The 22,497-nt window shown below is 31.5% G+C and overlaps 2 protein-coding genes across 2 annotated transcripts; one reads left to right on the top strand and one right to left on the bottom strand.

The window, feature by feature from the left end:
• Positions 1-4,233: 4,233 nt before the first annotated feature.
• On the top strand, positions 4,234-6,168 carry LOC145319515 (uncharacterized). The gene is made up of 3 exons (XM_080161692.1): positions 4,234-4,361; positions 4,806-5,014; positions 5,472-6,168. Exons 1-3 carry the CDS (start codon positions 4,321-4,323, stop codon positions 5,885-5,887), a joined length of 666 nt encoding a protein of 221 aa, XP_080017818.1. The 5' UTR covers positions 4,234-4,320; the 3' UTR covers positions 5,888-6,168.
• A 1,000-nt stretch (positions 6,169-7,168) lies between these two features.
• On the bottom strand, positions 7,169-16,402 carry LOC145319514 (sodium/potassium/calcium exchanger Nckx30C-like). The gene is made up of 14 exons (XM_080161691.1): positions 15,507-16,402; positions 14,899-14,929; positions 14,228-14,286; positions 13,837-13,931; positions 13,269-13,318; positions 12,534-12,620; positions 11,492-11,596; positions 10,941-11,082; positions 10,419-10,534; positions 9,956-10,092; positions 9,366-9,484; positions 9,053-9,064; positions 8,817-8,924; positions 7,169-7,645 (listed from the first exon to the last, which is right to left on the bottom strand). Exons 1-13 carry the CDS (start codon positions 16,283-16,285, stop codon positions 8,818-8,820), a joined length of 1,839 nt encoding a protein of 612 aa, XP_080017817.1. The 5' UTR covers positions 16,286-16,402; the 3' UTR covers positions 7,169-7,645; position 8,817.
• Between the last annotated feature and the right edge of the window lie 6,095 nt (positions 16,403-22,497).

Genomic DNA, 22,497 nt, shown 5'->3' with positions numbered 1-22,497 from the left:
ATTTTATAGCTGGAATATCACTTTCATGGTTGACAAAGTCAATTCTATGTCTAAGTAAAGGGTTAGGGTTAAGGGTATTTGGATCATTATCATCAAAATATAGATTGATTTCATTCCATGGAATAAGGGAGGGAGTAGGATAAAATATAGTGAATTTTGTTTTGTTGGGATGTAAAGACATTTGATTAGCCCTAAACCACTGGGAAATATTTTTGAGTTCTGCATTAACAAATTCAACAAGCTCATTTAGGTTTTTACCTGAGGCTAATATAGTAGTGTCATCACAGAAAAGTAGGACTTTTAAAAGTGTTGACTTAGGCAAGTCATTAAAAAATATACGAAACAAAATAGGACCTAATATGCTACCTTGAGGCACTCCACTATCTATCTCTAATGGATCAGAGTCAAAAAGGCCAAATTTAACAAATTGGTTTCTATCTGTTAGATATGATTCAAACCAATTAAGCAAGTTCCCATTAATACCAAATTTCTGTAGCTTCATAAGAAGAGTATTTTTAGGCACACAATCAAATGCTTTGCGAATATCACAAAAAATTCCAATAGTATACTCCTTATTATTCATAGCTTTACTTACATGATTGAGTAAATGAATCATAGGATGATATGTTGAATTATTTGCCTGGAATCCAAATTGAAGTTCATCAATAAGATTATTATCAGAAAGATAAGCTTGCAAATTAATGGCAATGAACTTTTCTAGAATTTTTGAAAAAATAAGAAGAAGAGAAATTGGCCTGTAATCATTAAGATTGAAAGGATCTCCGCCTTTTTTGAAGACAGCTGTTACTTTAGCCATTTTGAATTGTTCAGGTACAGAGCCAAGTTCAATTGATTTATTGAAAATATGACATAAAGGATCTAGAATTTGTGAAACGACTTTTTTCAATAATCAATGGTCATGAGATCCATATCTATTATTTATGTATGAAGGTTCTGTGATTTTCAATTTTCCATGGCCACTGAAATCCAAAATTCTATAACTTACTTTGCTTGTTAATCCGTCCAACAACTTACGAATGTTGTCATCCTTGCCATGTTACAAAAATATGAGACCTTTTGTCTACTAATGAATATACTATTACATGGACTATACACCAGATTTTGATGTTCTTTAATTAAGTTAAATTTGCAGTGGATTAATAATGATTCATCCCTTCCACTCCCTTTACCCTGTTTTCACCCCTACTACTGGATGAACGAACTAACCAATAAATGATATTATAATATCTACTTATCCTGCATCCAAATGTTTACTTATGTTGATATATAATAATTGCTGCGCAATATTTGATAAGGGGTGAAGGAAAGGTGGGTAATTGTTAGTGTTCCAACGGCAAAATGAGTGATTATCTTGCTAAATCTGAATACCTACATAAAATTTATTCAAATTTTGAGCATAAAATCTATCCTCAATCAAAGTTTAGTCTACTATTTCTTATTGTTTCTGAGCAATTGCATTTACATTTCATCTTTATAAATTATATATCCTTATCTGAAAGTAACAGAATGTCTATAATTTCGAATGATCTTGCAAACCGCTGAAATGAAATTGAAATGGCGTAGCCACTATTCTATAATAAATTAAGTGCGTAGTTGATTATAATGTGAAAGGAAACTTTGCAAAGGTTTAAAGTTGTTTTGTTGCTTAATAACTTAATTTTATATATAACACAGTAAGAAAATATTAGATCAAATATAAAATTATTATTTTAATGTTATTAATTTTAGGATAATTTTTCGTTACTCGTATCCTATTTCCTTATGGTTACTCGCAAAGTTTTTCTTCAAATCTATGCTGTTCGTAGGTTGGTAATAATGTAATGAATAAATTTTTCTCCTCTATTATTTTGTATTGTTCTCTGTGGGAGGTTATAAGTTTGAATCTCTTCTAAATCACCACAATAACTATAGTCGTTACAAATTGTACTTACTACTGTTATGTCAGATGCGCAACATTATTAGTATTGGAAAGAGGAAATTCCTTGGCCCAAAACAGACACAATACATTATCATGCATAGTTAGGGGTTATGACTTTAAGCTAAAGGAAGTCTGATTATTTGGTTGGTTATCTGCAATAGTTGGGACATTAGTGTCCTGCAACACATACCCGTACACCTCCACTAATTTTTTTTTAAAGTGAGGTGTAACAATTTTAGTTTACGCTTCGCGCACCCCCCCCCCCCTGTGTCAAAACCCTTTGCACGCCATTAATACATACGTTTAAGTACGTACGCTATCTTAATTGTAGCATTAATCGTCATGCAAAGACAAATAATAAGACAATTAGAAGCTCTTCTGTACGTACGAACAACCCGACCATAATTGTAAAAAAGCATCACACTTTATAAACAAGGATGACAACATCCATAAAAGCGAAGCTCTGAAATGGAAGGACAAACGAACATTAACACTTGTAGATTGTCAGAACTTAATTAGCAGAATATTAATGCATCAGTACAAACAGTACGCTATAATATTGTAAGTAAATTTGTTGCAAAACTGCATAAATAAATGATGTTGTTTAAGGACATACTTACATTTTTGGGACTTGTTTATAGAGATGCTTCGCTTATAATGTTGTACCTTGTTGTAATAGGAATCAGTTTTCAAAAAATCAGAAGAATCAGATAATTTTAACATACAAAAAAAGTTAAAAATCGACATGTTTAAAATGAACGTACGGACATTATGGTATTGTTTATAGAGTTGCTACGCTTTCTAAATTGTACCTAACTTCTATAGGACTCATCATGCAAAGTTTGAAATCGATAGGACAATTCTAACCTGTTTAAATAAATGAAAAGAGCTAACTCTCTGTGACGGACGTACGAACGGACCGACCCTAATTATAGAAAAGCTTCGCTTTTAAAAAGATTAGGTAGGGTCCTAATAAAATTATCAGTTGTTACAAACTAAACAAAAACAAAGGATTTTCCTTATAACCAGGGAACAAGGATAGATAAATGTAATATAAATAATGATTTCCATGTAACAAAGCTTCTTTAATTTAAAATGTCTGTCCGTCCGTCCATTTAGAAATGTTGTAGTTTTAACTAGATGATGAGATAAATGACATGATAAAACGCAGTAATCTCTTTTCAGGAGTACTTGCTGTTTTGCCCCTAGACTCTAGGGAAGGCCAGGAGAGGTAAGGAAAATAGCCTAAAACCATCCCAAAAACTTTCTGTAAAATACAACAAATTCGGACCAGTATTTTTCGAGATCCTTAACAGACAAAACAACTTTATATTATTGATGTAGAAAGTTTATTATCCTCTACTGACCTATCAATTTGTACCTGAACTGACCATTTTGTAAATAGGTTAATAATAGATAATTAGGTTTTCAATATGTACTGAACTGAATGGGAAAACTGTGTTTACTTTCAGTAGTAGGATAAGTATACTCTTCAAACAATTTGTCTAATTATAAATCATAGATATTAGAAACAAAGTGATCTTTTTTAATAATCATTTCATCTTAATACTAGCTGCTGCGCTCCTAGCATCTTGGAACTATGTATTCAAAGGAGTAAGGAAAGTAGGAAATAGTATAAAACCAAACTTAGATCTAATAATTAAATAGCCTAAAACATCCAGTAAGAAGCTTCCATAAAATGGAGAACTTAATCGGTTAGGTAGTTATCAAAATCTTAAGCTATTGACAAAAACAAGCCTTTTTACTTTGTATAGTAGACTATAAAAATAGTAGCGAAGCTACTCTATGTTAGACTTTTCTGTCTGTCCATAACGCTATAGGAGAAATGTGATGTTATTTAGATTGATAGCTGAATTTTTCCCTGTGCCAATGAGCATCCAATATATATTTTACTTTATCCTTCGGTCTGTCGGTCAAGCTATAAAAGACAGATATTTTTTAATGTTTCTGTAATTTTGTAAATTCTATCTTTTTTTCTAATTTTTTCATGACAACTCATCATCTGCTTCATAACTCAAATTGTCTGTATGTTCATGCATGATATTTTGTGGATGTTGTCATCTTTGTTATTATTGCTTTTGGCTTAATACAAAAATCCCCTAGATTATATACATTACGTGATTTTTTGAGTGGGCGGAGATTTATTATAAAAGCGGGATTTAGGCTATTAAACTTTTACGCGTATGGGTTACGAAAAAAAGAGAGGGGTATTTGACTCCGCCCCTTAAAACTGTAAATTAGGGAGTTTTAAACATTTCAATGGTCAGAATCATAATATCCTGAGCGTACCTTAAGATTTAGAGGTATTAGAAAGAGCAATGCTCATAAATATTATGTTCTAATGGGTTATTTAATTATTCATGTTAGTTATTAAAGCACAAGTGAATAGACAGCATAAAAAGTAAGAAATTTTCAATAATGTAAATCCTATAAATATAAATTAGTCTATATTGTCCATATTTCAAACGTATTTATAAAAGTGTTTAATAGAGGAAATCAATACTTTTGAGTTGTTTGTGTTATAGAAAGTTTGAAAAAACAGCCGTTCTCGAGATTTTAAAAATAGGTTTAAATCGCAACAATGGTAGACAGCTCAACGTTAACGTTAGGGATGTCTTATTGGGCAAACTCGTAATATAAACAGCTTTCCGTGAATAGTAAAATTAATTCCAGTTTTGTTAGCCACAATAATTAATATTGTGAATTTTAAAAAAAACGCGTAGAATTGTCTGTAATACGATATTATGCATAATTTTCCAATGTGGCTAAGAACCGGTTCCAATCAATCAGATATTGATTGGTTTCAAAACCATACTATAAAAGAATTAATTTGTTTTTGTCTTAGGATGAAAATTTGGTTGTTATTGACCATTCTGGGTTCGAACCTTGCAGACCCAATCGATTCTGGACTGTACAACCCAGACCATTCCGGGCTATACCAGCCTGATAATTCCGGACAATATCTGCTTGACCACACAGGGCTCTATGTACCTGACGGGCTCCGGGATGTAGAAGATGATTTAGAAGAAGAACATGAGAGTGAGGATTTAAAAGGTATGCTTTTTCAACTACTAAAGAAATATATTCGTTTGAAAAGAGAAGCTTTCCGAGGAATACTGGACACTTTTAACAACAAATTAAAGCAAAGCATTACTATAATCAATTCCTAGAAATGTAAGTATGTCCTGTATTCTGTATTTAACAGAATTGCCAAAAAATACTTACAATTTTGTACTTGTTTATTCACATAAAATTGTCTTAATTTTTATCTGGGTTATTAAAATAAGAATTTGATTTCTAGTTTCTAAGGGTGGTATATATATAAATTAAATGGGGCAGCTTTACTGCAGAATTTAATTTGCCTTTAAATTTGGCGATTCCTCTGATAAATAAGCATCTACACTTTATGTTACTTTGTTAATATCTATTTATATTTATGTACTACGCTGGTTATTAAGTCATTCTTGTTTCCAAATAATTTTGTGCCCTTAAAATAAATTTATTTATTTAGATGATGAAGGAAGAGGCCGTGGTGTGGGGACAGGAACCGGGATTGGTGTCGGGGGCCAGGGGGGATCTGTCGTCATTAATATTCTAAACCATGGTGGGGATGGTGTGGGCACTGGCCTCGGAGTTGGAGGAGGTGACAGCAACATCCCATTAGACAATCAAGGCAATGTACAAAACCAAGGCGGATTTGCTCCGAATCAAAACACTGGAGGCTTTACGCCAGGTAATATACCTGTCCAGTTCCAGCCTGAAGCTTGTCAGAAATACGGACAGAACAGTCCGTACTGCTGGTCCCATATCAACTGCGCCACAACAAAACATCTTGTCTGCAAAAAAAAGTTTCTGAAATTGGTGAATAAATGCGAAAAGAAGCCAAGCCCAAGGCGTTGCAATAAAGTTATTAGACCGGGGAAATAATATATTGAATTGAATGGAAGATTCCCATATCAAAGTGCAGCCATTTACCCGTTTTTAAAATGAAAACTTAATTTTTACCCCTGGAGCGCTCTAAATCTACAAAACGAGGGATTCATTCAGCTATTTTCTAATATCTTAAAAAGTTGCTTTAGGTATAATATAATTGTATATATGTAGATGTATTTAATATAATTTAATATTATTTAATATATATTTAATATGATTTAATATTACTGTAAATTTGAAAGTTTGATAAATATATAATTAAAGCTAACAGAAAATGAATAATGGCAAGTCGATAGATAATTAATAAAGTAGAAGCTCTTTATAGTGCCTATAAAAAGGGGGATAAATTTTAAAACTTTCAAGCGAAGTATTCCCTTTTTATAACCACGGAACTGAATAAGCTTATCATTTTTAGAAAACTTCACAGTTAGATCCCGGTATGGTTTTGAGACATTTATATTTTTAAATTTTGGTCTTGGGTTTTGTTGTGTCTCTTTGCTGTCTGTCTTGCAATCCACGTCTGACGTACACAAATAATAGGATAGATTAGTGCTAAGTTATAAAAGAGAAACATTATAGGCCTTAAATTAAAAATTATAAGAGAAGAGAAGCCTCGCTTTTGTTAAAAAAAATTTAAACACCAATAAATTAAGAAGGGAAAAATGTTATTTATATAACATTCCCTTACTTATCCTACATAGAAGAGTGAATATAGTAGATACAGAATTTTATAAAAAAAAAAGTAATATGATGTCTCATTGACGTCCAAGCTTTTTTTTTGGGGGGGGGGGGTAAAAATCGTTTAAGGGGGGGGGGGGGTAATTCGTTTTTTTTTTTTGGGGGGGGGGGTAAAATGGCGCGCGAAGCGCGCCGCAAATTTTTTTTATCCCCCTCCCAAAATTTTTACCCCGGGAGTAGAATTTGCTTGTTGAGGATAATTACCCCCCCTGATATCTGTTGGCAGGGGTAAATTTAGTTTACCCCCCCAAAATTTACCAGCCCAACTAAAGACGTTAAAAATAGTTCCTACTGCTGCAACTCATAACCATTCACAGTTAGGATTTCTCAGACAAAAGTCGTGAAATTGAAGGGTTGGTTGACTGTTGGATGTTACATAACCTAATATTCACCAGTGGTTTCTTGACCATATAGCAATTTTGGTCAAGCATTGACTTCAATTACAACAGAAGTCCCCCACTTCGTAACTGACGGACAGACGGACGGACATTTCGAATTATAGTATAGCTTCGCTACTGAAAATGATGATAATTTAACCATCAGTAATATATTTATTTATAAACAATAATAATAATAATTTATCCATCAGTAATAGATTTATTTATAAACAAAAATAATAATAATTTAACCATCAGTAAGACATTTGTTTATAAACAATAATAATAATAATTTAACCATCAGTAACACATTTGTTTATAAATAATAATAATTTAACCATCAGTAATATATTTATTTATAAATAATAATAATAATAATTTAACCATCAGTAATACATTTATGTAGACAATGATAATAATTTAACCATCAGTAAGACATATATATATATAGACAATGATAATAATTTAACCATCAGTAACTTCTATAATAGCTGAGAACGACACTTTCAGATAAGTTGATTACACATTCAAAATAAATTCTAACAGTTTTCAAAATTAAAACTAACAATATACTATAATGATAAGGTATTATATATTTTTCAGATAATTCATTTTTTCATTTGTTGAGCAACATTTTCTGAAAATAAAGAAAATTATTTTTAAAAGCGAAGCTTTTCTATAAATAGGGTCGGTCCGTCCGTACGTCCGTCCGTCCGTAACGGATAGCTTTTTTCGTTAATTTAGACATGTTAGAATTGTCCTATCGATTTCAAATTTTGCATGGTGATTCCTTTAGTAGTTAGGTACGATTTAGAAAGCGTAGCAACTCTATAATCATTACCAAAATGTCCGTACGTCCATTTTAAACATGTTGATTTTTTAACTTTTTTAAATAGCTTTTTTCGTTAATTTAGGCATGTTATAATTGTCCTATCGATTTAAAATTTTGCATGGTGATTCCTGTAATAGTTAGGTACGATTTAGAAAGCGTAGCAACTCATTAATCATTACCAAAATGTCCGTACGTCCATTTTAAACATGTTGATTTTTTTACTTTTTTAAATAGCTTTTTTCGTTAATTTAGGCATGTTATAATTGTCCTATCGATTTCAAATTTTGCATGGTGATTCCTGTAATAGTTAGGTACGAGTTAGAAAGCGTAGCAACTCTATAATCATTACCAGAATGTCCGTACGTCCATTTTAAACATGTTGATTTTTTTACATTTTTAACAACAAATTTGTATGTGACCTAATTATCTGATTGATCTGATTTTTGGTATACTGATTCCTAGGACAACAAAGTTCAATATTAAAAGCGAAGCAACTCTATAATCAAGTCCTAAAAATGTAACTATGTCCATAATCATTATCCTGTATCAAGCAGTTTTTCAACAAATTTACTTACAATTTTGCTTTGACTCTTATACATTCGCATTCTGATTATTCAGTTCTGACATTATACAAGTCTTAATGTCCGTTTGTCCTTCCATTTCAGAGCCTCGCTTTTATGGATGTTGTCATCCTTGTTTTTTTAAATTTTATTTATAAAATTTACCTCAAGCTTTTTATGGCATCTATAAAAATGACACTATACTATACAATGAAAGAATAATACACAGACTAAATTACCAATGGCAGGCTAGTATATATTTCAATTGACTAATGGTAGGCCAGTATGATTCTTTTTATAGGCACTATAAACAGTTTCAAATTTTTTTACAGACTAAATAAGTTGGGCAAATTAATGAAAAATTTTATGTTTAAGAATTACTAGATACACTTTATTTAAATTATTAAATGTTTTACCTTATAGAGGACAAGCTATCCATTTGTACTCAAAAGATAGAGAAATAAGTACAAAAATAAAGTACAGGATGAACATTGCAAAGCCCAGAAATTTGGACATTTTCCAACCTGTTTGTTTCAGTTTGTTAAACATAATTATTTGTCATATTTTTACCTGCAATTTGAAATAAAAATATCCTGCATTTTTAAACTTTATTTTTAGTTTAGTTTTAGAAGTCTCTTAGAACATAACAAACAAAAACAGACATCTTAATCAAAAAGTATCTTTACAATTAAAGAAATTATCTTTTAATAAAATTAAAAAGTATTTTAAAGATTGGATCATTAAAAAAAACGAAGTAGCAAGTTTCGTTGTATTTTCACAGCAGCTTTTGATTTTAGGTTAGGTTATGTAAATGTTAATAATTGGCCGGCAGGGTAAAAAATTGGCCCCAGAGTGTTAGAGCTAGAAAAGCTACAATGAAAATACCAATTTTAAAATAGTATTTTGGCATTGCAAAGCACTTCTTGTATTTTTTGGTTTAACAAACTTTCCTGATAATAAAATACACAAAAATACGGCAATGATCATTGAAAAAAGTAAAATTATTGAGCATCCAAGTCCTTCGCTGCTAACAACAATTGGTTTCAGGAAAACACATGTATACAAAAACCAAGGAAGAGGTAACCTACGAAAATGTTTGTTAAAAAGATTAAAATACAAATAAAACAGGGTTGACAATATCCATAAAAGCGAAGCTCTTAAACAGTAGAAAAAACGACAATAACAAGTTAATAGACTGTCAGAACTAAAGCAGAATACATGTATTAGTCTAAACAAAATTTGGAAGTGTGTGTGTTGCAAAAGCGCTTAAATAAAGGATATTGTTTAAGAATATACTTACATTTTTAGAACTTGATTATAAAGATGCTTTGCCTATGACATTGTTGCAATATGAATCAGTATTACAAAAATTACACAAGAAAGATGATTATATTATATAAAATTTGTTATTAAAAAGGTTTAAAATTTTAATTGGACGTACGGACTTTCAGGTAATGATTATAGAGTTATTAGGCTTTCTACGTCACATCTAACGGACGGACGGACAACCACAGTGAATTATAGAGTAGTTTCGCTACTAAAAATCCTTACTCACCCAACAGTGACATCAAAAATGTTACTCCCAACAGAAGAAGACACTGCCATATCACCAAATCCTTTTCTGGCCACAATAACACTTGTTATTAAATCTGGAATTGAAGTTCCAGCAGCTAAAAACGTCAAACCCATAACCTAATAAATTACAATATTAAAAATAAATATAGATAACCAATCTTTAGAAATAAAAATAATAATTTTTTTACCGGTTCGAAACTGAGTAATATCCGATGGATAAAAACCGGTTCTCAGCTACAATGAAAAATCATGTATCGCATTGTATTATTTACAGTTTTCTACGAATATAAAAATGTACAATCATAATATTGAAACCAGTTTTGTTAGCCCGTGCCTTCGACATCTCTGGGCTAACTTAACTAGTTTTAATCTTAGATTGGATATTTTTCTAACCACGGAAAGCTGTTTATAATACGCTGCGATAATTAACTATTAAAATTTACCTCTGGGGGAAGTCCAACTGTGTCTCCAGTAATAGTTGCCCACCAAACCATTAAGTAAGAATATGCTGCGATCCATATAATGCTGCCGAAAAACGTTAGGACAAAAAACTTTTTAGCTGAAAAAAAATAATTATTTGTATTTAAAAGGATCTTAAAGGATAAGACAATGGTCGATGAATTGAAGTACATACATTCCCAATGATGATACAAAAAATTTCAATAGAATACAAATAGTGATTGGAACGTTTGGACACTCGACTCAATGAACCAACCAATAAAAAATAACTAAAGTCCCCAAAGTTGTTAAGCCAACGAATAAGAAGACGATGGAGGATAAATAGGTGTACATCCATAATAAGGTTACATTAAATTACCCCTTCTTTAGATTACAATTAGTGGTTGAATCGTTTGTACACTCAACTAAATGAACCAACCAATAAAAATTCAAGTCTTCAAGGTTGTTGAGCTAAAGAATAAGAAAACAGCTCAATGTCCCCTCCCTCCCTGAGTATGTTAACTAACCTGATTCTTTCCGAGTATCAGGCAAAGTTAGCCACAATGGCACAATAATTGGCAAAAATGCGACGTAGGTTATCCTTTCTCTGCATGTATCTGGCCATGAAAGATCCAAAGGTTGACTTTCCTCAACTTCTTCGATCATTTCCTATTTAATTTAAAACTTTAGCACATAAGATTTTTCTTAGTATCGTATCGTAAGCCACAAGGGTAAAACAATTGGAAGCAGTATTAAGTATAACTGAAAAGTTTTAGTCAAAGAATGTGTTGGAGTTGACATTGGAAGAGGATCAAATTAATGAACCCTTAACGATCGGGGGGGGGGGGGGTTATCCGGTATTTTCTTTCTTTATTTATCATCTATTTTTCTGGTCAATTTCAGGTTCCAGTTATGATTCTGCAGGTCTTTATTCTCCAGGTGCCGCAAGGGGCCTGACTGTTAAGAGATAATAAATAAAATATATCTAGGGCATTTTTTGTGTGAAAAAGTACCAAAATTAAAGAAAATATAAGAAAAAATATAGCTTTAATTTGTCAAAAATGGAAAAAATACATACATTTCCCATTAAAATGTTAGATGGAGAAAGGACTCCGTCAAATTCTTTTTGTTTTCCAATTTTTGACAGTTGTTCTGAATTTGTATATGCATCAACTTGTTGCACCTGTAACAAAACAAATAATGTAGTACACTATTAAAATCGAAGTTTTCTATAACAGTTAGGTAAAATTTAGGAAGCGTAGCAACTCTTTAATCATTACCAGAATGTCCTAACGTCCAATTGAAAGATGATAATTATTTACTTTGACAACAATTTTTTATATGTAATAATTATCCTATTCATCTGATTTTTGGAATATTTATTTCTTTTACAACAAGGTTTAATGTTAAAGGCGAAGCATATCTGAAATCAAGGCATAAAAATGTAAGTATGGCCTTAAACTTTATCATGTATTTAACAAATGTTAATGTTCGTTTGTCCTTCCGTTTCAGAGCTTCGCTATTATGGATTTTGTAATCCTTATTTAAACTTTCATTTCATTAAAAAGAGTAAATACCCAATGGATCGAATATTCAATTTTTAAGAGTCTCAGACTTTGGGTACTGGCTCAAAGGGAATGTGCAAGAATTCAGCAGTTTCTGACTGACTTTGGGTACTAGCGCATCAATGCCCCGTTAACTAGCTGAGTTAGTTTTGAATAAAGCAGACAGAAAAATTTGTCCTAAGATGACTGGTTTTAACAAATATTTTTCCCAAGAAAATGTCATTTCATGTATAGAAACTCTACTGTGATATTTATGTATTAAACAATCTAAGAACCCCTTAAATTTAGGTATATGAGAAGGGTTGATGAAGTTCTAAGGGTGATTTTTCTAGTGATTAATTACAGAATGTTTACTACATTGTGATGTACTGGTAATTTAATTTTCAAGCAAATGATTTTTTCTTAGAACTAATTTTGTTCTCAATTATATTACCATGATCCCTTTATAATTTTGGTCAAATTTTTTAGATAAATCTGGTTTTCATTGCTTTTCAGTGAAAACTCTTAAATTGAATTAATTTCCCATTGTCCCCTACCTTACTCCCTGGTAAATACCTGATTATTGTCATTTGGATCTGAATTATAAGAATCACTAGTAGTTCCATTACAATTTGCTTGGGGATTTGTCGCATCTAACAAAACCTACAGCATTAAAACATGTTTTAACAATATTTTAAAAAAAAATTTTAAACAATTATATGTTTTTAAAAAGAAACTTATATTAATATAGATATATTATATTGTAGCTTTTGCTTAGATATTAAGAATTATATTTATTCAAAACTACACAGATCTGACTTTTAGTGTAAATTTTGAAGGCTTAAAACGTTCTACAATTATAAAGGAAATACATTTTTTTTAGTATATACAACATATTAAGTTTTGCGTGTTTTCCTATTATCGATTAAATAAGTTCACATTCTACATGTTTTCACAAGGTTTCATTTGTCTATTAATTTGGTTGCTAAATGGATTCATTGATTTTTAAGTTTTCATGATTTTCTCGACTTCTTTTCAAGAAAGACGGCTGTAATTTTCAGGGATGAAATAAGTTCACGGTCACTTTCTCTGTCGGTATTTCTGTAATGCTTCAACAAAGACCATTTTAATGTTTAAAAATTTTGTGATTTATTCTGTCAAGTTTAATGTTTATTTTTTTTGACATTGCTCTATTGTTTATTTTTTTCCGAATGTCCATCAATAATGTTTTGAGTTTCGCTACTTATAGATTTATTCAACCTTGTTATTGTTGTCATTTCCTTCTTACCCATTTGCTACAGTATTTCATACCTTTAAGCTTGCTATGGCATGTAACTGAGTTGCTTTTTCATCTACTTTACCTAAACATTTGTGTAAACAAGATATATTCAAATACTTAAATCATTATTGTGTAAATTGAACTTTAAAACCTTTCTAAATAATCAAAAAGACATTTGACAATCATAATAATTATTTATTGTATCGTATTATCTTTCCGCGGAAATTAAATTATAAGGTTTTAACTACCTTTTTTAGCCCCGAGGTGCCGAAGTCACAGGCTAACAAACCTTGTATTAATTTTATGATTTTTCATTTCAATATTCGTGGAAAATTGTCTGTAATACGATGCTACACATAATTTTTCAGCTGAAAACCGGTTCTGACCCAGCGGATATTAATTTGTTTCAAAGACATACTGGAAAATTCATCATTAAAAAAAGGAGAAAGTTTAAATGTCAAGTGTGACGTCATAAAAATACATCTACAAAGGAAGGATGAGAATAGAAGTTGGAAAAGAAACCCCCCAAAAAGAGATAGATAATATACGTATTTTTATGACGTCACACATGACATTTTAGGCTTTCTCAAAAAAAGTTACCATCATGTAAAGGATCTATTGTATGAATCATGAGTTGGAGAAGCCCATGACGAAAATGAGAACCAGAATGTAAAACGGGTATTCCAGTCGTTGGCCTTTCAAAAAATACAGTTTTAAAAAAATATTATTTTTTAGTACCTTAGCTATTCTACAATTCGAAATTCCGAAACATTTGTGATGAAACGTAATTTTCTCGGCTCCTTTTCAAGATAGACGACTAAAATTTTCAGGGATTAGATATAATAAATTTTTCATTCTTCCCATAAAGTTTTAGAATTAAAATTACTTACCAAGTTTCATTAATATTTGTTTATTTGCCAAAATTTTAGAGCTTCGGTACTTATGGAGGTTGTCATCCTTGTTGGAATATAAATTTTAAATAAACTAAAACCTGTGGCCTCCTTCATTAACCATTGTTGATGTTGCCATTTCTCCTCCTTTGACTCCTCCCTGCAATATAGTTTATTTAAAGAAGTTCTTGATGGTGCCTATATTAAAATGACGCCATACAATACAAATGACCAATGATAGGAGGCCAATACAAAGTCTAAAAAAACAATGGTAGGCCAGTATGGTTTTAATTAGCCAATTGTAGGCCAGTATTAAGTCATTAAAAAAAATTATGAGATTAAAACCAGTTTATTTAGCCCCGAGGGGCCGAAGGCGCGGGCTAAAAAAACTGGTTTTATTCTTATGATTGTACATTTGTATATGTGTATAGTCGTAGAAATATGGATAAAATACGATGCTTGCTAGACATAGTTTTTTCGTATGGATGAGAACCGGATTCGAATGAATACGAGAATAGTTATTTCTCGTATCGTATTATAAACGGCTTTCCGCGGATATAGAATGTACAATTAAAAGATTAAAACTAGTTTTTTTAGCCGCGTGGTGCCGAAGGCACCGGCTAAAAAAACTAGTTTTAATCTTATGATTGTACATTTCTATATTCGTAGAAAACTGGATATAATACGATGCTAGACATAGTTTTTTCGTATTCATGAGAATCCAGTATTTAGGTATTAGTTTTGAAGTAATTTTGCAAAAAAAATAACTTACACTTGGAATAAGATGATCATTACTGGTTACCCTAGCATAGTAATTATGTAATTATATCCATTCAAAATGTCAAAAGTTCTAATAATAAAACAAAGATGTCAACATCCATAAAAGCGAAGCTCTTAAAAAACCAAAAGGAAGGACAAACGAACATTAATACTTGTTGAGTGTCACAACTGAATTAGCAGAATATTTATGCATAAGTCTAAACAAAATTGTAAGTAAATTTGTTTCAAAACCTATTAAATACAGGATGATGTTTAAGGACATACTTAGATTTTTAGGATTTGATTATAGAGATGCTCTTATAACATTTTACCTTGTGGTAATAGGAATTAGAATTTCAAAAATCAGATGAATATGATAATTATAGCATACAAATATTTGTTGTAAAAAAAATCAGCATGTTTTAAATGGACTTACGGACTTTCCGGTAACGATTAAAGAGTTGGTACCCCTTTTAAACTACTACAAGAATCACCATGCAAAGTTTGAAATCAACAATCGAAATGTATAGATTAACGAAATGAGCTGATCGCACGGACCGACCCTAATTATAGAAAAGCGTCGCTTTTAAAAATTTTATTTTAAAGATGGATATAATTTGCCTATTTTTTGAGATCATTTTCTTTATTGTTGATTCAGCTGCCGCATTGTATTTCATGAATATTACATAGGCAGCATACACACCCAGCAAGCCAAGTGCTTCCCACCACTCAATTTGGTTGTCGAGAAAAAATAAAATCAGGGTCAGCAAGGAAATGCTGTAGAAAGTACAATCTCTGAACAATGGCCACCATGTCAAAATAAGCACCGTTTTACTAAAAAGTGCACACATTCCTATCACAAAAAGAATGTTAAACACTGCTGAGCCCACAATTGTGCCAATTCCTACATCAGAAAATGCAACAAACACTCCAATAACTGCAGTAAATAGTTCTGGTGCTGATCCTCCTGCTGCCATAAAAGTTGCTCCTGCAACATCTTCACTTATGCCCAGTTTTTCAATAATTACATCCAAAGAAGGCACAAAAAATTCATCACAAACAATTGCTAGAGCAATAAACATATAAATTACACCAAGTACATGCAGAACAACTGCTCCATTGTTTCGCTGTTCTTGGGTAAAAAGATCTTCTGGAAATAGCGGATCTGCCTCCACAGTTTCATTATCAGATTGCAAAAGATGTCGCAATTTAAAATTATCACTTATTTCTGTGTTTTTGTTTGAAGTTTGATTTATTGTAAATTTACTGACAGCTGTTTGAAAGCACATGAGACCAACAACATAACATAATACAATTAATATATTTAATCCAATTACTTCAGGATCTTTCCAATTTTTGCCATTATTAAATCTGGCCTTGTAATGTTTTTTGTTAAACATTTTGTTTTAAAAATAAGTTTTCCATTAACAAATATCTTTTTATTTTTCACTAATTCGTTGTTTCATTATTTGGGAATAACCTCGAAATAGAGGTTTGTCCAAATAACAAATAACTGAATCAACTTTATGGTATGACTGGATTATTATATAGTTGACGGAGGATAATCATTATATTCCGAGACTTGGGGGATTTTACCGGAATATTCCGGTAACCATCAGCCAGTTTTAAGCAGCGATGCCTTTCCTCAAATTAAGAGAAATTAAATTCGATTGAAATGACGGAATAAATGTGGAGAACCTCTAATAGTTTGCTTTCCTTTATATCTCATACCAACAACGAAATTAGTTGGAAAAAATTACGAAACCTATACATGATTTTCAGCTGTCGTTGGGGTACAACACTTTTTACCTTCCCCTCCAAATATCATTTTATATTTATTTCTCTTGTTGTCTATACCTTATTCCTGCTTTCCTTTGCATGATTACTTTCTCCTTTTTAAAGCAAAGCATTTCTAAAGTAAATATATGTTTTCTGTACGTAAAAAAACAATTATCTCATCTATTCATGAAACATGGTATTATTTTTTGTTTGTCATATTACTTTTATTGCAATTTATTATTGATGTTTAATGTATTTCGTAACAATAGTTGAAACTCAGCAACTTTATACTTTTGCATGCATCTTCAGTGAATATTATTGGTTGAAATATTTTGACATCAACCTACATTTAATGAAAGTTCCCAAAGGTTTCATGTTTGCATGATGATTCCTATATAACAATTGGGTACAATTTTAAAAACGTAGCAACTCTATAATCTTTATCAGAAAGTCCATACGTCTATTTAAAATATGTTTATTTTTAACCTTTTTTAATAACAATTTTATTGTGATTTAACTATCCTATTCATTTGATTTTTGGAGTACTAATTCTTATTACATGAAGGTATAATGTTATAAGAAAAGCATCTCTATAATCAAGTCCTTATAATGTAAGTATGCCCATGAACAATATACTGTATTTAAGCAATTTCCAAAACAATATTTTAAATTATGTTTATACCCATTATACTTATATTCTGCTTCTTCAGTTTTGACACTCTATATATTCGTTTGACCTACCGTTCCAGAGCCTCGCTTTTATGGATGTTATCATCCATGTTAATCCAGAATTCCCCTAGTTTGGTTGTCAGGGAATGTTATATATACTACAGGTAAATAGATTAAATTTATTCTGCTTACAAAAAAGTGGAAAAAATTAGTTTTATATACTAATAAACATGAATTATTTTTTTACATAATTATAGACGTCCGTCATGAACGGATGGCCTTTTTCGCTGATAATGGCATGCTAGAATAGTTCTATCGTTCTCAAACTTTTCAATGTGATTTTTTTAGTTGTTAGGTACGATTTAAAAGTGTAGCAACACTGTAATCGTTACCAGAATGCCCATATGTTTATTTTAAACATGTTTATTTTTTACTTTCTTCAACAACAAATTTATTGTGATGTAATCAAAAACTAAAAATTCAAATTCCTTCAAACACAGGCATGTTGCATATCAAAATGACCGCATTGAAATGCTGATTACGAATCTGAAAACCGTTTTGAAAAATACTGCTCCTAGTTCGAATAAGATCTCATTAACCCTTAACGGTCGGGGGGGGGGGGGCGTTGAACGCCCCCCCATCCGGTTTTTTCTATCTCATTTTCTGTGTGTGAAAGATAAAAAGCCCAAACTGCTTGACTTTTTAAGTGTGGGTATGAGACAAAACAGAGAGTTGAAATTTTTTGAATATCTCCATCCTAGCGGGCACAGGATGCCAGCAAACCTGGCAGGGTCATCCAGGTAAAGAGCAAAAATATTTTTTTTAATTAAACAAAGCATTTTATCTTACCAAAATACTAAAATATCCTCTAGTAGTACATCCTCATATTAAATATAGGTGTTCAAGGCAATTTCAGGTTCCAGGTATGATCCTGCAGGTCCTGATCCTCCAGGTCTCCAGAAATCTTTAAAAGGCTCCTGTGGCCGCAATTTTTGACTTAGAGACTTCAAATTTCAAACTTAAGCTTTTCTTATATGTCTTACAAAAATCGGACCATAGTTTAATAGATAAGTTGTCATAATGCTCATGTATTTGGATACCATCTGGGTCATCATCACCACCAGCAAGAGCGTCCTTCAGATCATCATCCCCAAAATTAAGATTTAGATTATCATTTTTTTGCCATATTAAAAAACTTTTTGTTTTACTTTTTGGGCTAATTATTATTGCTAACAAGTATTTAACTATATCTTGTCAATTGGAGGTTGGCAGCTGTCCTCTGAAGTGATAGAGGTCGAATTTCTTATTTTCAAAATTTTCTTTTTTTGAAATACATTAATTTCTGCCCAATATTATGTTTCAGTATAATTAATGCATAAATCCCTTCAAGAACAGCCAATTTAACAGAATCAAACTTTTAAAATGACAGAAAAGTAAAATTAAGTATTTTTTCTGTTGATTTTATGTTATCTGTGCATATGAAAGGTAACACCCAAATTTGCCGTTTTTTAGTATTTTCATCAATTTTCCTTGAAATATATAAAGATATCTTAAAACTGATTGATTGGGCTTGTAAAGGAACCATTTGAGTATCTTCGGTCGAAAAAGGTCTGATTTGTGAGCATTTTTGTTCAAGTTGTGGCCAAATAATAATAAAACATAAAAAAAGGTAACACACTTTATTCTAATTATTCAGTTCTGTCACTCTAAAAGTGTTACTGTTCGTTTGACCTACCGCTTCACTTTTATGGACGTGTCATCTTTGTTTCAACTATATTCACTAAGAATATTAATACAATTTCATATACTTAGCAACTAAATTTAAACTTATTTATTTTGTATGTAGCAAATTAAGAAAATAGATTTTTTTTAAAAGCGAAGCTTTTCTATAATTAGGGTCGGTCCGTCCGTACGTCCGTACGTCCGTCCGTACGTCCGTCCGAGATAGATAGCTTTTATTCGTTAATTTAGGCATGTTATTTTTTTTAAATGAATTAAATTCCAAAGTATATCCATGATCAAGTCAACATGAAATACGTCATTTAAAAAATTGCTAAGCTGATAAAAATCATATCAAATTAATAATAAATTGAGGCTTAGTTGGTTAATGGGAAAATTCTTCCTATAAAAGTTTCAGACGCTTTCCCTTAAAATGTTTGTTGAACACTGCACAGTAAACCCCCTTATTTTTAAAACAAATTGTAAAAATAAGGAAGGGAGATTTTTCCTATCGCTAACATCTGCGAGGCCTATACATAGGGTACTCTGACCCTACCCTGTATCCGATATATTTTTAGTATAATTTCAAAAATAAGTTGGGGAAGGGGGGAGGATCCAGTGATCAACATGTACTTGGAGAGAATACGCTCCAATTAACCTCTAACTAATGCAAACTAATTTCCAAGCCTTTTCTATGGTTGTGATTGTTCTGATAGTAGATAGTTTTCAGATGGATTCATGACTGAATTGTTTTATGTTTTTATAGCTTTATTTGGTGGTCTAATAGACGGTTTGGTAAAATTTGTGGTCACTCTAAAAATTGTATTGGACTTTTTATAGCCTTTACCAACAACGAAATTAATCACGAAACCCATACGTGATTGTCAGCTGTCGTGGGGGAACACATAGTGAAAATGAAGACCTATTTAGCTGCCAATCAAATATTATTTGGGATTTATTTCGTTTGTTGGCTAGCTATACCTTATTCCTTTTTTTAACTTAAACTTCTCGATACTTAAACGATGTGGCCTGTTATTAAAACTAATGAAAGTGTTCTGCTTTTATAGATGTTGTCGATCTTGTTGTTGTCTTATTCCCCATTTGTGCCGATGACTAAGCAAACAGGTTAAGTATAAGAAAGAAAAAATCAGGTACTATTTCGTCCAATATCAGCAAATCTTTTAAATACAACGATGACAACATCCATGAAAGCAAATCTCTGAAACGGTAAGACAAACGAACATTAACAATTGTAGAGTGTCAGAACTGAAAAAAGCAAATATAAATGTATAACTATAAACAAAATTATTAGTAAATTTGTTACAAAAGTGCTCAGATAGAGGATACTGTTTAAACATACTTATATTTTATAGAGATTCTTCACTTTAACCTTGTAAATTGTTGTAATAGTAATTAGTATCCAAAAAATCAGATAAATTTTGTATAACTGCGTTTTAGAGGGGTTGTTTTGAGAGAGATTGGCGAGGCATTCACATGCCTCCATAGCAAAGCAGAAGACAGCAGTATAGACACGATTACTTAGAGGGTAGCCTTGCTACTAAAAATTAGAATGGAAATATGTTCTTTATAACCCTATTACGTGATTTGTTTTCAGTCTAGTAAACAAATAAACATGTTAAACAATAAAATAATGGATAATTAATAAAATAATATTATGATTATTATTGGTAAATAATAATAAATTTATCCTAATCAATAACTCATATTCTGAAGGAGTTTTTCATTTATGGAATCTTCTCTTAGGTCACAAGATAGTTTTGGGCTATTCAATTTTTACACTTATGTTTTGCGATGTTATGCTAGGGGCGCAGCAGCTAGTATAAATAATAATGATTATATGAATAAATTATTAAATAAGAACAGTTCTGTTCCAACCTCAAAATCTTTTAGTTACAAATCTTCCCTGGACATATAAGAAAATTCACTTTGAATGTGAACCATTTTGGCTTCCCAGCGACTTTTAGCGAGATCTCTCCTTATACAAGGCAGAGAGAATGATATCCTGTTACTTTACATAAGGATTGGTAAAATAACAGTAAACTTTGATACAGTATTTAATAAATTAGATAAAGACATAATGGCGGTGGGCCTTTTGTTATGGATATTCGGAGTTATCCTTATTTTAAAATTTTGGTACCCTCCCCCCCCCCCCCCAAATATTTCTAAGAGGATAATACCGGATGATGAACACAGTAATAGTGTCTGACTGATTATGACGTAACAAAAAAAAATTAGCCAATGAGAGGCCACTATAAATTTTACCATTGGTCAATAACGGCCTCTCATTGGCTATTTTTTTTTTGTTACGTCATAATCAGTCAGACACTATTACTGTGTTCCCGGATGATCCATAGTTTTATAGTTGTTAAACTACTAATTATATAATAATATTAGACAAATAGACTGGAGCAATGCATTTCAGTCGTCATTGTGTAGCGGTCAGACTTATTTGAAGAATAGCTGCGCGCAACATTTTATATGTCTTTATATTAAACCTGCAAATCTTAAATATAACTTTGTATCATCTTTTGTATTGTGTAATTACTTCCCACAAAATATGTATCGGGGAATTTATCCTCTGTGTTCTTGGGGATAGAAGCAAAGCTTCTCTACAGTTAAACTGAGTAACGTCCATCTGTCATGTTCCACCTCTTGCGCTATAATTGCTCCCGCTAGAATTGCACACAACAAGAAGAACCTAAACAAATAAGGATTATTAATGGTCTAAATTGGCAAAGGCATTGAACAGCAAAACACAACTTTAGTTGTTGTATAGAGAAGGGTGTTGGGCGGTTTTTGTGTATTCGTATTTTACCTTAAGTCATTTAAAGTTAGGTTATATTAACTGCAGGGTAGATCCGCAGGGTTGGGACCCCTCCTACGGAGTTAGACATAAAGAAAAAACTACAACAATCCCTTTGTTTTAAATTTATTAAAAGGGAAAAGGGTTTTGTACTCGCGAGGCATTGTGAGAAAAAGCAACAGAAATTTTTTAGAGTAAGAACGTCCAAGCTTTTTTATCTTGAAAAATCTTAAGGATTTGGTGTAAATGGGATGCTTTACTTAAAATGTTGTATCTTGTTGTTCAAGAAATCTTTGTTTTTTAAAAAACAGATAAATATGAAAACTATATTAAACAAAAAAATTTTATCAAAAAAGTTTAAATTAGCATGTTTTAAATGGACGTGCAGACATTCTGATAGAATTGCTACGCTTTCTAAATCGTACCTTATTGTTAAAAGAATCCAAAGTTTGAAATCGATAGAACATTCTAACATACCTAAATCAACGAAGAGAGATAACTGTGACGAATGGACATCAAGACTCTATAATCAGAAAAGCTTTGCTTTTTGTTTGTAGCCATGATTCTCTGAAGTTTGGATTCAGATGCACACGGAGATTGGAGGTGAGAATCCTTTGGCCA

Source organism: Acartia tonsa, chromosome 5 (genome assembly GCF_053477335.1).
Source record: "Acartia tonsa isolate MP-2025a chromosome 5, ASM5347733v1, whole genome shotgun sequence".
In the NCBI taxonomy this organism is placed as follows: Eukaryota; Metazoa; Arthropoda; class Copepoda; order Calanoida; family Acartiidae; genus Acartia; species Acartia tonsa.
Note: the sequence above shows the minus strand (reverse complement) of the source record. Positions and strands in the feature narration are given on the sequence as shown.

Bases quoted from the DNA above. Each gene is read 5' to 3' on its own strand.
- LOC145319515 (XM_080161692.1), top strand. From the start codon at position 4,321: ATGTTAGTTATTAAAGCACAAGTGAATAGACAGCATAAAAA. The intron at 4,362-4,805 runs GTAAGAAATTTT...TTTTTGTCTTAG, and splicing joins GTGAATAGACAGCATAAAAA to GATGAAAATTTGGTTGTTAT. The intron at 5,015-5,471 runs GTATGCTTTTTC...TTATTTATTTAG, and splicing joins TGAGAGTGAGGATTTAAAAG to ATGATGAAGGAAGAGGCCGT.
- LOC145319514 (XM_080161691.1), bottom strand. From the start codon at position 16,285: ATGTTTAACAAAAAACATTACAAGGCCAGATTTAATAATGGCAAAAAT. The intron at 13,932-14,227 runs GTTTTAGTTTAT...ATTTTTTGAAAG, and splicing joins GTTAATGAAGGAGGCCACAG to GCCAACGACTGGAATACCCG. The intron at 12,621-13,268 runs GTATGAAATACT...TTAATGCTGTAG, and splicing joins ATGCCATAGCAAGCTTAAAG to GTTTTGTTAGATGCGACAAA.